Source organism: Pipra filicauda, unplaced genomic scaffold (genome assembly GCF_003945595.2).
Source record: "Pipra filicauda isolate LSUMZ 115617 unplaced genomic scaffold, ASM394559v2 scaffold112_size3218982_pilon, whole genome shotgun sequence".
In the NCBI taxonomy this organism is placed as follows: domain Eukaryota; kingdom Metazoa; phylum Chordata; class Aves; order Passeriformes; family Pipridae; genus Pipra; species Pipra filicauda.
In genome coordinates, this window is record NW_024103574.1 from 2581461 (window position 1) to 2598821 (window position 17361).

The 17361-nt window shown below is 39.8% G+C and overlaps 1 protein-coding gene across 8 annotated transcripts in view; it reads right to left on the reverse strand.

The window, feature by feature from the left end:
- The window catches only part of NTNG1 (netrin G1), a 151510-nt gene that overhangs the window by 69362 nt on the left and 64787 nt on the right, over positions 1–17361 (reverse strand). For all 8 annotated transcript variants that reach the window (XM_027742821.2, XM_027742823.2, XM_027742824.2 and 5 more), the window contains exon 3: positions 14672–15312. In XM_027742821.2, the coding sequence (XP_027598622.1) occupies positions 14672–15312 (641 nt within the window). The remainder of the gene's footprint in view (positions 1–14671; positions 15313–17361) is intronic.

Genomic DNA, 17361 nt, shown 5'->3' on the forward strand with positions numbered 1-17361 from the left:
AGTTGCTGACTGTGTAGAGAAAGATTACTTTCTTTTTCAAAAATACCACATGACTACTGTTTAATTATAGACACTACTTATTGTTATCTTGAAGCCACTAAACTGGTTAGATTTGCAAATGTTTTACTATTTCATATTAAAGCCAGTGGAATTAAACAAGATAGGAAAATTTTAAAGGCTTTTTAGTATTAGAACACTTGAGATAATCACAGAAGCACAGAATGTTCTGAGCTGGAAAGGGCCCACAAGGACCATAGATGGTCTGTGAGTATGACTCCTAATGGATGACTTGGTCTTCTTGGAGCTGGGTGGTCAGAGCTAGGCAGTCCTATTCATTGATCAGAAGCAGCTGGAAAGGAGCTCTTGAACCTCAAATGGTGAAAGGAGACCTGGCTTCTGGCATTGGCCTGGGAGCAGCAAGCAGGTGACATGTATGGACGTGTGTACAGGCCTGCCTATCGTGGTACCACCAACACTGGTTTTCCCCCAGGACCAAAATAGGTCTGCCACTGAGGTTAATACTTGCCCTAACCCCAAACTCACATGACATGGGACAAGAGGCTTTGTGTATGTCTGTGAAATGGGGTTGATGACACTGCTTTGATAAGTTTAGGTGGTAAAGGGCTGGTAGTTTTAAAGCAAAGTCTTAAAATTCTGACCTAATGTCAGATGCAAATAAAATAATGATTGCTTTTGGCCTTCAAGTGCACTGAAACATTTATTATTCATGTTTGTTTTTAACAAATACTGGGTAAATCAAAGAATGTTCACACAGAAGCTGCACTGTCCACTGAGAAGCTGCGAACATGTTTTTGTTGCCTACAAAAACAGACATGCTGGGAGGTCGAATTTGATCCAGTGACTATTATTCCATGTACCAGAAGAACTAAACAACTTCATTTATATTTTAAATGTTTCAAATCAATACTTCCCTTCATATTGTGTGACCCCCGCCAGGAAACTCTTATAACTGAAAATTTAAGGAATAGATTGCAAGTTATGAATAATGTAAGGCTGTCATAGGGGAAAGCAAATTGTGAAATACTGCTGACAGAAACAATCAGTACATGTTTATACTGAAGAACAAACTTTAGCAATTCTGTCTTGCATAACACAGTTTTTAAAATCCCATACAAACTTTTCAGTTTTCCCTGAAATGTCAACCAGGCTTCCTCAGCACCAAACTCCACTGGAAAATATACAGGCTGTTTGTGTTCTCAAAGAATGAGCTAATCTGGAAGTAAAATGCTCATATATATATATATATATATATATATATATAATAAATAGCTCTATGAAAAATAATGGAGAACTAACAGATGCAGGTAAAGAAAGAGCCTGGATTTGAAAAAAAAAAAGTCATTAATACCAGGATGTCTAGCAGCATCTATTTCTCAAGCAGCAGGCTATTACAAGGAACATATCTAGCAAGATGGGACAGGATCTGATTTGGGGCATAGACAGTCAGATGGTGAACAAGAGCTTCCTTGCATTAAAGCATTCTTTAGGGCATAAGGGGAGTGCTGTTCAAAATGAATTGGGTTTTATTTGCACACGGACAGAGAGTTGCCATCAACTGAAAATAAAAAATATTTGTCCTGAAGACCTGATGAGTAGGAAGAGACAAGGTGCCCTGAGAGTGTCCTTATAAGAATGCTTGCATGACACAGAGCTTTATCTTTAATGAACTTGGGCATAATTATGAGAAACCTGAATTATAAATAAAAAATCAAGAAGAAAAACATAATGACCACTTTATTAGAAAATATTTTTGGAAGTAATAACTCTGGGGATGAAGGAGTTGGTGTTTGTGTCTGATGTGTTTTATAGCTGTGTTCTCTCTCTCGGACAGAGTTGCAGAGAAGAAGGATGGAGAAAGCTCCACTGGGATTTTGGATGGTGCCCACGGCAGTCATCACCTCCTGTCCCCACCATTACTGTTCATTGTTGTTCCTCATTTATTCTCATGCCTGCTCAGCATTTCCTTCTGTTGACCTACACAAGCCAGGAGGGGGGAGCATTACACAGGACATAGAATTACCCCCAGATCTTGTTAAAGCTGTTCTCTGCTTTCACACCGAGCAAAAAACCTCAGGAGAGGAAAAGGGCAGCACTTGTGGATTTTCTGCTATATACAGATTTATCATGATATATAGCAAATGGACTGAACCAAATGACTTAGTGGCCAGTATAATCATATCACAAAGGTAACAAGCTTCTGGCACCTGTTCAAGCTGCTTCTAACAGAAGTTGAATGTAGCTTTCAGAATACAACATTTCTATTCCTTTTTTTTCCTATGCAAATCACTCCTGTGTTTTGTCTCTGTTTTACCCCTTTATGATATTATCTGGGTTTTCAGATGCTGACCTACCTCTGAAGATAAAGAACTTGATAAAATAAGAGAAAAAAAAGTCTTAGTCTGTAACAGGATTCTGTTGAGATGCATGCACTGCAGACTGTGAACTCCAAGAGCAGCCAGGACAAAAACAGTTGTCGCCTTCTCGGTCTTACTGGCCCTGGCTCCTGTGGCTGCAAGGCAGGACAAGTGCCCTGGGCTGTTGCTGGCAAATTTCTTAGGATGAAGTCTCCCCTAGACCTCAGGGCAATTCTTTCTCTTTCTTGTTTGACTAATTTAGTTATAGCAGCTGAATTTTTAAACCTGGTTTCTTTTAAAATCTGCTAAATTTATGAGGATATGAAAAAGTACACATTTTATGTGTTAGGAGTTAGAGGGAAGCTCCTGTATACAGAGCACTGAGACTGGACTTTGTGTTATATTAACTATGTTTGCATTGCAGCAAATATTTGCACAACTCTCCAAAAGGTCTCTCTTCTGTTACAACATACACTCAGCCAAATTTAAATTGCAGAACCTTTTTCTTTGGGAGTAGGCCTTTTTTGTGGTCTTAATATGGGGAAGACATTTTTCAAAAGCCCTATTATAATAAAACACAATCAAAATTTAAGAAATCCCTAATTTTTTCCAAGAGTCAGCCCTAAACCACCTTTAGGTCATTTAATTTTAAATGCCAAATGCCTCTAAAAATCTAATGTGATGCTCTTTGGATGAAGCCTTTAGAGCATATATCTCTCCTCTCCACAATTCACAAGCAGGCTCCATGTCAGCTACACTCTACTTGTGCATTTGTTAGTCAAAACCTGGGTATGACTGTACAGTGAGGAAACCAATGAACTGCGTTAAAACTATATATTGCACCTGCTTGTGGAATCAAAAGACATAACCCTTTGTCATTCTGGTGGTATGGCTGTCTTGCATCCCTCCTCTTTAAAGCATCTATATTTTATGAAGCATTAACAGACAAACAAACAAACATATAGACCACAAAATCCAAAGTCTGCATTAGTCTCCAAAAGTAGCCATTGGAAAGAAGAGATATTTCAGAATCTGATCTCTCAATATAGTCATTCAGTATCTGTAAAAAACAAAAGTGCAGATGTATATTTTAAGACATCAAGTCTAAAACATGAGATATTTGTACATGTCAGAATGGAGGCTGTTGTGGTCATCTACCTGAAAGGATTACTACTGGAAGGAATCACCATGTTGATAGTTACTTCTGCAGTGACTAACTGATCTATCTGATGAGAAGGTAAAATGATACAAACTGGTTTGGGTGTGCAAGGATTCTACACTGTTGAAACTTTCTTTTGAGACATGTACAGTAGAGGAGAAATTAAATGTTATTTTACTTTTCCTTTCATCCAACTGTTTCTCCACTTCCCCTTCACCATTCAGGAAAAAATCAAACGGAAAAGGGGGATGAAACCCTTTACTTCTCTCCATCCCCCACTCCCTCTCCCATCTAGCTTCTGGATTGGGTTAAACATTTTCAGTAGCAGAATATTAGCAATTAATGACACTCAGATTGTTTGATCTTTACCTCATTAATAACGATAACACACCATTCTGGAACCACAGCTTCCCACCTTTTAATTTTTCTCCTGTGTTGCAGAGAGGAAGTAGCTGCCCTTGCTGGCAGACTGCAATTCCTATGGGAAACAAGTCATTAAAAATGTAGCTGGCTCCTTGCTGTTTCGCTGTCCTGCTGGAAGAATTATTTCAGGGGCATTCAAAGGAAGGGAGGCATGGTTCCATAAGCACAGGATCTTTAATGAAGCTTGCTAAATGATAAGCAATTTTCTGCATTGACAAAGTATAATAGGTTTACTTTTTCTTTGTAAATTGAGATGTTCCTGCTGAAGGTTTCAATTCCTTCTTTGAGCCACATGGGCAGCGACTCCCCACGCACTACAACTAAAGGAGTCATGATCACCAAAGACAGAAACAAAGACAGTGAGAAATGAGCAGCTGGAGGGATGTAGGGTGTAGGAGGAGGGAAGGAGGATTTCCCAAAGTGGGTCACTGACAAAACAGATGCCTTGTCATACTGCAGCTCTGTCCCCTGTCCCAACTGCCCTCGCTGCACCCTGTTCCTGCTGTCTCTGCTCCCCCAGTGGAGCAGAAGGTTGTGGGACCTTCTGTGCTCTAACTGGGGGGTGGAAATGGCAGGCTTTTTAAAAAAAATTTTCAAGTCAATTCATGGTTGTGCTTACATGACACAATCAACAGCCTCAGTTCTAACTGGGAAGAAACAGCCCACAGTTCAATAAATACAATGAGAAAAATCTAAGGCCAATTAAAAGGGATCAGCCACTGAGGGAATGAATATCATGTTGCCTCTCCTGCACAAAATGCTACCAGAGGTTCCTGGACTCCAGTTCATGTTCATGTGGCTTAGACTGACTTTCTGAACAGGCCTAAACAAAAGCTCTATAGAAGCATTACCAAACCAAAGAAGTTAAATTACTGTGTTTATGACAACTTCAGTAAACACCATCCCAAAGTCTAAAGACTCTTAATGCACAAGAGAGTTAGAGGGGAAAATGAGTAAAATCAGTTTTATCGAATATAAAAGTCAGAAACAATAAACGGTTCTGCAACCGTTCTGTCTCTGGTAACTTGCATTAAAATATATATAAAGTGTTCTGGGAACTGAAGCAATGCTTCAGTTCAATAAAACTAATGCAATTAAAGAGAAAGAATCCTGTTTTTCCTCTGCTTGCAATTTCAAATGAGAGCTTCCTAAAACTTGTGACCATCGCTGGAATCCAATTCAGGACCTCAGCTTATCAAATTCCCAGCTCTGGCACCATGCCTGTGAGGAATTATAAAGTGCTGCTCATCACAACATCTCTGTCTATAAATGCTCCAGATAACTTTAAAGTGCAGACACCCCATTTTGAAACAGGTAAGTGTTCACTGTGAACCAAAATGGCGTCACCAAACATGTGTAGCCTTCAGCCAGTGCTTCTCCTTTTGCAAGGCAACAAAGGAAAACGTGTTAGCACGAAAGGTCTCCCTATAACATTTGTTTAAACTTGGAAAGCTTTGCAGGACAGCACACCCACACAAAGCCATAGGTTTTCTAGATCCTGTAGACCAAGCATCTTATTCTGTAATCCATTCCAGGGATGAGAAACTGCCAGGCTAATGAGCTCTCCTGCAGCCTCTTCCCTTTGCAGGTGCTTCCCTGGAAGGATAATGTTAAATCAGACACTGCCATGCCAGATAAAACTCCCGCACAAAACACCAACCCTGCCTCCCAACATAGCTTGAGCAAGCCTCAGCAGCATCTGACTTTGATGCAATCACAAACTTCTTTTCCATTCAGACAGTCGGAGCCAAATTAATTCCTCAGCATCTTTAATGCTGAGAGCCACGTCTTGGGAATTTAGTACAGGAACATATTAATCTCTCTAATAGGTGATAGTGCAATATATTACTGATGGGGGAGCCAGTATGTCAGAACTGTGATAGTGACCCTGACCAGCAGATGACTGAATGGGTAAGGGGAGGAGGAGCTGCTCTAGCTCGAAGGCACAGCCTCAATTTTGGCAGGCAGTTCTTCACTCTTGTCCTACTACTAATTTTCCAATGCATTACTTTGTCGCTTGGGTATCCAGAAAAGCTCATTACGAAGGTATGTGACAGCCCCTGATAATACATGTCTGTGGCAAAATAATTGATCCCTCTTTGCAGCAGTGATCTTTAATGCTCATAGGGCATGGGAGGTTATTAGATGGCAGGCACCTTTTGCTGGTCTCTAGTGTAATACGTTACCAGACAGCAATGCGCCAACTATCTATCACTTACAAAATAATGTCATCCCTGAAGAAGGGCCTGGCAGCTGAGGTTAGGGGAGGAAGAGAGTTTAATTATATTTATGGATGAAAAGATGTCCTGAGAAGAGTGGGCAGCCTGTTTATTTATTGGCTGTTCAAAAGGGCTCAACACAATATAAGAAAAAGATCAGGCTTTGCGTTACAGTGGTTCACATTGCTGTTACAGACTACAGCCTTGAAATCAAGTTCAAGATAAAGAACAAAATTACCTCTTACAATATGTGGTTTACTTCTGCAAATGAAAAGGGTAAGAGATGTATTAGTAATGCTGGCATTAGTGGAGGCAGCTGGTTTTAGCTATTTGGTATTTCAGGGATGTGAGTTTAGCATCGTTACTAGAAGTACAGGTTACTATATTCCTCTGCTAACTTTCCAACAGTGAGCAGATGGTTACCCTATTACCAGCCATTTGCATTTAACATATTGTAATGATTTATATACCACATGTCACCGAGCAAAGTGAAAACAGTAAATGGTAACTAATTAGTTGAGTGTGAAGACGCATATCTCAATGTATATATCCTTATTGTAATAAAATTTTATCTTTTTGGTTGTTAATAGATTTAATGTGCAGTGTAACAGAAATACGGGTGGCAGTTAAATGGGAACCACCATGTTACTCTACGTTCAGGACAGCATTGCTATCATTAACATTTGTACCACTACTCCCTTCCATGCCTGTTTTATGAGTGATGGTGCACAGAGGACAGATTAGAACCATCCACTGTGCTTCTCTACCAATCTTTCTTAAGTGTATTTCAAAGTACTTTATAAATCTTAATATATCAGATACTGGCTAATATCGTGGAACAACACACATCTGGAGAGGGTGGAAGTGGGCATGCTGCATGGCAGAGAGGAAAGACACTCTGCATAGCTACCTCAAAGACACAAATAGATTTAAGGGAGAAAATGAAAAGAATCAAAAGTCTTCCAGGGAGTTTACAACGAAGAAGCAGACAACTACTGACATTTTCAAAAACATCAAAGTCAGAAGATAAACTCAAGGGTTCAAAGAAAGAGCATAATTTTAGAAAACTGCCCTCCAGCACTAGAATAGGGGCTTATGTATGTACCATGTATTGCATTATCCACGGTATGTCCCAAGACCTGATCAGACTTAACCTACAGTATAAAGCTATGGATTATCAGTCCCTTCCTGAAATGTTTTTGTTTAGTTTTGGCTTATTTTAAAATGGTGTCCATCACCCCAGAAATGTCAAAATAATTGCCAGTGAAGTACAGCTATGTTACTCCAGAGTATAGCAGCATTTCCAACATAAAGGTCTGGATGAACTGTTGTGAGAAGAACCAGATGCTGTTCACGGACAGACTCCAAAGCTCCAAGGACTCGCTATGCTGCAAAAATTAAAGGTGGTCTCACTCAAGAGTGGCAGCATGTCAAGAAGTTTCTGCTCCCTCCTAGTGTCATTAGGACACCTCTTGCTATTCAGTATCCTTTTATTTCTACTGTGTCCCACAAATTTAACCAGAACACAGCCTGTTTTCCTGTGAAGGGTTGCAGCTAACATTATGCTCTTCTGAATGAATCAACAGCCAGACTTTCTCTTGGGAATATTACCTGCAGCATAACTCCTCATCTTTTCCCTGACCATATTGCTGCCTACTAAATTCACAGCATTGCCATTTGTTTCTGTAGCTCTTTCCTTAATTTTCCATGAACAAGATTATATTCTATGAAAACAAAATTACAGCAGTGTTGAAAAATTACCCTGTTGTTCAGCCCAGTTAACAAAATGTTAAACACATGCTTTATTGAGGTTTTTTGCACTACAGTCTGCTGTGATCAAGTAGGGACAATGACGATTCCCTTTGTGCACGGGTCACTAGTACTGCTGAGGCACATTAATCCCAGAGATGGACTCAAGAGTGAATGGGAGGAAGGGTTCTCACAAACCCCACATAATGATACTATTAGACCAAGGTCTAATAGTAGACCTTTACTAACTCCCTTTCCAGTTTCTGAATAGGTCTTTCCATGTGACTGTATCACTGGACTTGGGGGACCCCTGGTGGTCTAGTGGTTAGGATGCAGCACTCTCACCACTGCAGCCCGGGTTCGATTCCCAGTCAGGGAAACTCCCCTGAGCAGATGGAGCTCGTCAGCCCTGTAAGGCCATCCATCTAAGAGAAGGTCACTCTAAACAAACCTACATCCTGAGGACCTCACTGCCACTGTCCAAGCTTGCTTGGCCCCGGCAGATGAACCTCAGGATTAAAGGGTGGTCTCAGTTCAGCACACACTGTGTCTCACCTAAAAAATCCACTGCGCAGGCTCGAAGGGTAATGACCTTTCCCAAATCTTCGCTCGCGAAGACTGGCCATACTATCACTGGACTCAGCAGAACTGTCTTGCTTTACATCAGCCTTATTATGCAAAGAAGAGAGAGCATGAAAAGGCTGAGAGGTGTGGTTTTTTTCCTGATTTCTTTTAAGCAGAAGCTGGGATACCCTTCTTCCTTCTGTACTCCTCCCTCTTTTCTGTCTTTCTTTCCTTCCTTCTGTCTGCTCTTCCTTTCCATCACTTGCTTTCCTTTGTTCCTCCTACATGCATTTGAAGCTCTCTGGATTAGTACGGTAACTTCACCTAACACTACTCTGGAGTTACAGGATTGCATCTGAAACTAATATCAGGACTAGTCTCGTTTCAATACTTCTCATAACACACAGGGAGTGATACAGAGCGTACTATGGCACTGTTCTAAAGGGAAGTAAGAGGACAGACAGCAAAGTTTCAAATATTTCCATATATCAGGAAAAGCTGAATGAGCGCTTATTTATTACGGATAACAAAAAAAGATTAACAGAGTGACAGAAACATCACCTGTGTCAGGAGAAAGCACGTGGATATTTTGGTTTCAACTACTACCTCCTGTGGCACTTCACACACTGAGAAGTGTCCAGGAAAAATCAGCTCCTAAGCACATGTAATTAGGTACTGAGATAGCAGGTAATACCACCATGCTGAGACCCATGGAAAGGATCAGAATGGAAACTTAAAAAACCCCAAACAAACACACACCAAAAAGTTGGTAGTTCCTGTTACTTGTGAAATAGTTGGAAATTTTTAAACTTTAATGTGATAATATGTTGTACCACTGCAGCTTTAACCTCAGTCTGAAGGACATTCCTGTGCCAGGAATCATCTGTGTATGTGATCCAGGAGATCCTTAAGCTTATTTCAGTGTTTGCATTAAATTGAACTCTTTTCAAATGAAAAGCTTAAAGGAAAGAAAGTTTCTGCAAGCTATTGGAATCACTGAATTTATTCAGAAAGGCTCTTTGGATAGCTTTTCAGCATACAAAGCAACACAGAAAGAAAAGAATTCTCATTTCTTTCATCAGGAGTTTTATCTGTACTCCTTTAATATTCAGTGGCAAAATGAATTATACTACAAAAAGGCTTGGTGCATCTCCTCAAACCCCCCGATCCTGCGCGATACTGAGCTTCCTTGAAAGACAGTTGGGGGAAATCAGTATGGAAATACTTGACATCTTGCAAAATGAGCCAAGAAAAGATGATCAAATGCTAGTGAGCAAGGGTGGTGAGTGAAACCTGGCAATTTAAACCCACTAGTTTCAAAAGCATATAGCAGAATGAGAGTCCTGGACAACATTCAGGCTCTACTGCTCTGCTCCCCTTTCAGTCACTATGACAGACCACACTGAGCTGATGGACAGGACATGTGTTGCTGTGATGGAGGGTGGAAACCAGTATTATCTGAACACAGGCAGGAGTAAAACCCACCCAGGACACCTATATTGAGTAAACCACTGGAGACTGCTCATGTGTGAATACACACTGTGACCATTTAATTATTTCAATTCCTGATGATCCTAGACTTGTTTACAGAAAATGATGGACCATTTTCCTTAGTGACATATTACAGTAGATATATTAAAAAAGCAAATTGCATTTGGCAGTTAAAGATAAGTTGACACACTCTTAAATACATACATTTCTTTTTCTTTCCTGTTCTCTAATGAGTTCATAATTTAATCAGAGAAACTGCTAGATTCCCTCCAAATACTAGTAGAAATCTCAAAGGAGAACAAGCTGCTTATGCAAGTGTTCTTGTAAAACAAAGACTATTCAAGTACAGTAAATAAATATTAGAAGCAAGAATGGTATTCAGTTGTCTCCTCAAAAGCTAGGAGCCTATGTATCTTAATATTGATGGTCTGGTTCTGGGCTAAACACCAATGAAAACATTTTCTATTATAAATAAAACGACAGCATTTCTATCTATTATCACTTCCCTAGGGAAAAGTTCTGGTTTTGGGTAAATTACAGAGGGATATTATGCCAAGTGTATGACAGAGTAACATGCAGTTTTAATCCAAGTAATCCATCCATAGACTGGATTGGCAGAACAAGCAAGAGGATGAAACCCAGCAGAGCCCAGCCTCCCCCGTGGGACTGCTGAAGGTGGTGGGGAGAGCTCCCCACTCAGGGGAAGGGCACTCACCCACCCCAAACCCACCACCGCCTCACTGAGCGGTTCAGGGTCACAACTGGCAGGAGGGGTACGCTGACTAAGAAGACAGAAAAGCCCCAAGCCCCTAAGTAGAAAGTATACTTTCTTTTGGAGTAATTTATTCAGATACTGAGATGGATTTAAATTTAGAAGAGATAATGTGAGAGCAAGAAAGTGTTAAAATTGAGGTTACTTTTCATTTGTGTACTGTGAGTTAGAGGTTTCTTTTGCTGCTGGAACAGGAATCGTAGCTGAGATGGGGTCAGAAAACCCTGGGGCTTAAATACAGAAGCTTCAAGGCGAGAAGAGTATAAAAATAAATTCCAAAGGGCTTAATAACATTGTACAGAGGCTGGATATTCTGGTGTCAGAAAGAAACTGGTGGCTCTTAGATCAAAACATAATCATTCAAAAGCAATAAGAGCCTTTGTTTTAGCCAGCTAGTCATTCTGTTACCCACTGGGACAATGTATTTTTTACTAGCATCCCAAATTACAGTTAATTTACAGTGTATAAATGTACGTGTCACTAAAAATATAACAGTTAGAGCAAAAATACTTTAAAATTAACATTGTTAAACCTTTAGCAGTCTGATCCAAAATCTGCTAGGAACCTTTTGCTTCACTTCAAAGGAATTATTATCAGCATTTTAGTGAACTTCTTCTACAAAAAAAAAAAAAATGTTTAAAAATCAGACCTGTACCTCATGGCTTACTGCCAGGACTGTTCTTCACAACAGGCAGAGCCTGCAGACAGCTCAGGCCACCTCTGCAGGCAGAAAAGTGAGAGAAACCTTCCTGAGGTTACTGCACAGGACACCCTCTGATCCTCTGCAGCAAGACTAGACCAGGGGAAAAATGTCTGCTCTTTCTTAGCTTCCCATCCCAGAAGACTTTCTTTATGCATTAGTTGACCTTTCTAGTCGTTGTACCATCTTGCTTCAGCAGTTAATTAACACAAGTGCCATAATTTAATACAGTTAATGCTACTTTATGCCCTTTAATGTACCTTCCATTAGTGATATTATTGTAGTATTACCCTGTAAATTAAAATAAGATCAAGACTAAGAGAGGGTCTCTTTAATTAAGGTACTGGCACACTACAACGTCCATTATTCACTAGAAAAAATCACCCTGATTTAGTGAAGCAGACCATCAGTAAGTCAGAATTAGTTCATGTGGATTATTAGGTTTCTTGAATAATGTGAGCACAATGGGGTTGCTGAAATTGCTAACAGCCATGTTTCCTTTTTTCATCACCTTAATAAATACACAATGGAAGTGGTAAATTAAAGATGAATAAACAGGCGGTAATAGAGGAGGGAAGGCGTTCATTGAGAGGACACAGGTTTTCATCACTAATGCAACATACATCAGCCTTATTTCACACCAAAATGCAAACCAATGACAAAACAAACCCTATATTAAGTGGGCAAATCAATAATTCATTGTGAAGTATTAACCACCCCAGTATCCCATATATTTAACATAGTGGCTTTAAGATAGATGCTTTTCCCTGTCATTGTCCCTTAAAACGCATTATGAAACAAATTACATTTTATGCTGCCTTTAGAAATATGCTATTATGAACTTTGGTGATTTTAACCATACTTAATCTACAGGTTATGTTTTTCAGAAAAAGGACTAGCTTTAAAGAGTGTCTGCTAGCATCACTCACCCACTACATGTCAAGTCCCTTTGTATCCTATCTCCATGGAATAGTCTGAGCTATCTTTACCAGATGTATACAAATATCCGGGTCTCAAAACCCATAATATGAAACATTGTAGCAAAATAAAATACATTTGTAACTTAATTTCCAGTTAACATCCTAAATGAAGCTGTAACAGCTGGAAAGCTCAGCTGAATCAGAAACAGTGGCACAACCACCCCGGTAACCTTTGCTTCCCTCCACTAGTTACCACGCTCAGAGCATGCCAGGGCACACGCCTGGAATGCTGATTGGGAGACTGGAGGGAGCTATAAGGTTTCTGGTAGAGACAAAAAAAATACCTAAAACCAGGTGAGAGTGGGCTTACTGCAAGTTACATTTGGTGCACCTTAACAACCAGGAGCTGTGTATTGCAGCCCCACAGCTACTTAGCAGTAAGCAAGCCCCGAAGTCTTTAACAAGGAGGGTTCACAAGATACTGAAGGAAACGGCACCAAATCCCTAAAGAGCTGTTCTTCTCATTAGCAGAACAGTGATAAGAATTCACATGAATCTAATCTAGTGAGGTACTATTACCTATCAGATATTTCTTTTAAAGCATGTGTCCAATTACTGCAGCATTTAGACAACAAGCATCAGCATCAGATAAGTTCTCTGTACAGTCACGCTTCATTTCTATAGATAATTTTTCACAAGATTGCTGAGCCCCAGACGTTCTCAGAAGGTTTCTGTTTCTAATTTGCATGCAATGCACCCTTTTTTAATCCTTCAGATGCTTTCTTTGATAAAGCACTGATAGTCTAATTGAAGTCAGACTAAGCTCCAAATGGGTTTTCAGATGGGGAGCAGGCTTTCCTTAAAGCCTAAGGATCTTCAAATCCTGAGCTTTGATATGATGCCTCAGTAGAGCTAACCTATGTGGAACCCAGTGGAGAAAGGATACACATTAAATAGAACATAGGTGTAATTTTTTTTTCTACACTGAGACTAATTTTATCAAACTAATTAAAACAGTATCTTAAGCTGTTTACAATCCACTTAGCCCTCCCAAAAGACTTCGGAAATATTATTTACAATGTAACTAATGAGTATTAAAAGAAGAATTCTTAAAACAGCAACATTTATCTTATACTTTCTAATGTTAAATTAGTGATCCTTCATGTATGGGTATGTATTTGGTGTGGATACAGAAGACCGTAACTACATACTAAATCTACAGTCCTAAGAAATGTATTTTGATGATTTTGATTTTCACCACAGGAATAATAAAAATATAGTCACCAGTGTTTTATATAATCACAGTCGCTATTTTTTTTTTCACTCAGTTCTGTGTCTGCAATGAGAGCCCCTGGCCTTCCAAGGTGCATTAGCTTTTCCATTTGTTTTGATACTTAGCTTCTCTTAAAAAAAAAGAAAAAAGTTTTTTAAAATGGAAGACTTCAACTCTCTACAGAAGAAACAGAGGAGAAAGATAAGGTTTATTAGAGAGGTGAGTGAATTGCTAATAGAGATGATCCCATTTATTTCTTCGGAACAAACTGGCATCCAAGACACATGTAAAAGGATCAACCTCCTGCTTGAGGGCATCAGTCAATTGCTAGTCTGAGTTGGGAAGACAATTTCCTGATACGAATGTCATCACATGGTTATTATTTTTGGGACTACAGCACCTGACACTGGCCACCGCTTGCCCTAGAGGGAACTCTTTGTCTTGAATCCAGCTGAATAATCATCTTTGTTATATTCAAATCAGTCTCTCTAAAACACTGTTGCTTTTTTTCCATTTTAAATCAGCTTCACTGCATTTCAGAGCTAATTAAAGTACAAGGAATGGACTCTACTCTCTGCTGCCCTCCTTGTTCACAGCTGGACCTAGTGGGAAGGGTTCATGCAAGAGCTGCTGTATCAATCACAGCTTACATTAAAGGCCTGGAAAAGTCAAATGATAATACAGAATCTCTGCTTTTAGTTAACTGCTCTCAGAGCAGGCTCCAACTACATAAAAGAAGAAAGTGTCTCAATTCCAGGATGAATTCCTGAGCCAACATATGAAGCAATGCTATCCTGCTTGTGAGACCTAGGGCTCAAGATCCAAGGCTAGTGCCTGTGAACACACGGGACTTTGTCCTGTGAGAGTCAGAAACTTCTAATATGACCACAAACGGCCTTCAGGTGAGCCTGATTTCCAATGAACATGTCTTCACAGAAAATGTCATCATGTTTAGGGAAATAAATGGTTTTGAATAACTTCTAAAATCAAACACATGCCTGTTTCTAAACTTATATATTCACTTACCTTCCATATACCCTTATGTCTGAAATTGCATAAAAGTAGCGTGCCAGGTGTTGCTCATCTACATATATTTCACCCGTTGCTGGCCTAAGCAGTCTTATCCTCAGATCCGTGATGGTAAAGAAATCTCTTAACTTCTTGGTTGTGTCAAGCTGGCCATAAAGAGAAGCCATGTTATGAAGCCGAGGTCCAGCAAAAAAAGCAAATCTATCTTTAATTTCAAAGTGGATTATTTTACTATTTGTCATGTACCCAGTAGAGTATTCCTCTGTGCAAATGATTTCTAGGACTGTATGCTGTGATAAATCCCTCACTGATTTTGGATCCATGTGAAAAGCATCTAAGCAGTCTGTGGCATAGTATTGGTAGGGCTGCCATGTTCGTCCATAGTCAAGTGATTTCTCCAGGATCATTTGGTCTGGACGGCCAGATTCAAAAGTGATAACTATGTTGTCTGTGAGCTCAATGGTTTTGTTCCAGGAGAGCGTAATATTAACATGAAGAGGCTTTGGATAATCCTTCCAAGTTGTGGACTGCCAAAACGTGGAGGGATGTCTTCCTTCAAGATCAAACATCAGTTCTGGAGGATGAGCCAGTTCTTGGGTACTTGCATCACATTCATTATTGCACATGTAGGGATTCCCCTGAAAAAGAGCAAAACAGTGTTACAAGAGGCACAGTATAGGTGACTGTGACACATAAAGATGTTTCTTGACTGAGAACTGCTGCTTTTTCTCCAGGATTTAAACCAAGAGAGAAAAAAACAAATGCTTGCAAGTAATACCTTTATCTTAATGAGATTTATCCTGGCCGTTTTACCTGTCAAAGTAAATGTACAAACGCAACATATAGAGCATCCCTGCTTCTGTAATATTAACATTTTTCTTAGTATATGCTAAAGAAAGAAAAAACCTTATTTACCCTGAATGGCTCAGACCAGGGATTGAGTCACAAAGACTGAGAACAGTAGGCAAGTCTCTAATAGTTCAGTAATTCCAACTCTTAGAAAGCGCAGCAGCCAAAGAGAATTCCTTTTCAAAACAAGTATGTTCCTCAGAGCTCCACCCACGAAAGAAGTAATTTTTGGGGCAAGTGTTTTCTGGTTAGCAGTGCAGCCTGTATGTACTCAGTATGAACCAGTATTCAGTACACCTTCAAGTTTCCTTTCACCCAGATGTGAAATTTATCATGCTCAACCATGCTCCCAGCTCAACACCACCTTGCCTTAAAACCTTTGCACTTGCTACCAAAAGCCAGTAGAAAAACAGTGCTCTGTCTGCTCTGGGGCTTGATTCAGATATCTGCCATCTTATTACAGGGTACTGAAGTACTTCAGGAAAGACTTTTCATGAGGCACCAGCTTCAATTTATCAGGACAAATAATCCAGCACTTGATTAGGTAGGAGATGTCAGCAGCTTCAACTGGAACATTGCCAAGGTGGCTGTAGCTCTGAACTGAGGGCTGAGTTAAAAACAGCAACAAAAAAAGCTTGCCAATAGTGCACAGCTTTTATTGCTGCTTGTCCTCTGTAGCAAGGTGAAAGTGAATTATTCTCTTTCTGGCCTTTTGATGCATTAACTTGCACACTACAATCTTCTGCTTCTTCACAAAGGCTATTTTGTCTGCAGATTGGGGATATCTTGTAGCAGTTGCCAAGATATCAGACCCCGTAGGCTGCACTGAATCACGTACGTCTAATTTCACCTTTCAACAGTGCATTAGTATTTTGCTACTTGTTCATTCTGCGTTTGTTCCAGAGAGCAGCCGCTGCTCTATATCCTTCCCTCTGCCTGACATACAGATGGTGGAAGAAGCCATGCCTCTATTCACTGATGGTCAGCACTGCTGGGGAAAAATATGCACATCCCTATACTTAGCAGAGCTCGATGAGGTTATAAGTGTAGCTATTATTGTCATCAATCAGAGCTCCCTGCACCTACCCTGAAAACAGAAAAAGCCCCAATATGATGATCAACCTTTTCTTTTCTTATAATTACAGTTATGCTTCTCTCCACCTCAAAGCCTCAGGGCAATGAAGCAATTCAATGCTATTCACTGTGGGAAATGGGTTTCAAACATCAGTTTCCACCTTGGCCACTGCTCTGCTCCTTGACATACTCCCACAAAACACAAGCAAAAGAACTTCTGCACTGACTTTGCCCTCCCCACTGGCAAATTCCTCTTACCTGGGCTGGAAAATAGTATTTTCTTTCTCTCTCTCTTGTTAATACAGCTGAATGCTAAAACTGACAACAATTCACCGGGACTGGAAGTTATGAAAGAAAACTACAAGACAACAAAAAGGGTTATTTGAAAAACAGCATGCTGCTGAGAGCTTCAAAGCATGCAGCTGTAACTGGAAATACTCTGCAAAATATTGTCTATAATAAGTCCCTGTTACAGCTCTGATTTTAAGCTCATGGTTGCTATTTCTATGCCTTCCTTTTGAATAAAACAGTGAAAATTAAAACTAAGTTTCAAAAAGAATAGAGAAAACACCGAATATTTTAATATTTAAGTTCCATTTAATATATCAGATATAAATGCCAGAATTTGCTAACTTACAAAGGCCTTTTCTTTTCCTCAGGGAAAATATACACGTTGTGAAATCTGTAAGGTTCCAGACCCTTTGGCTATATGTAAATACCAGTTTTTCAGAAAATGCTAAGAGTTGCGTAAATCACACCTGTCT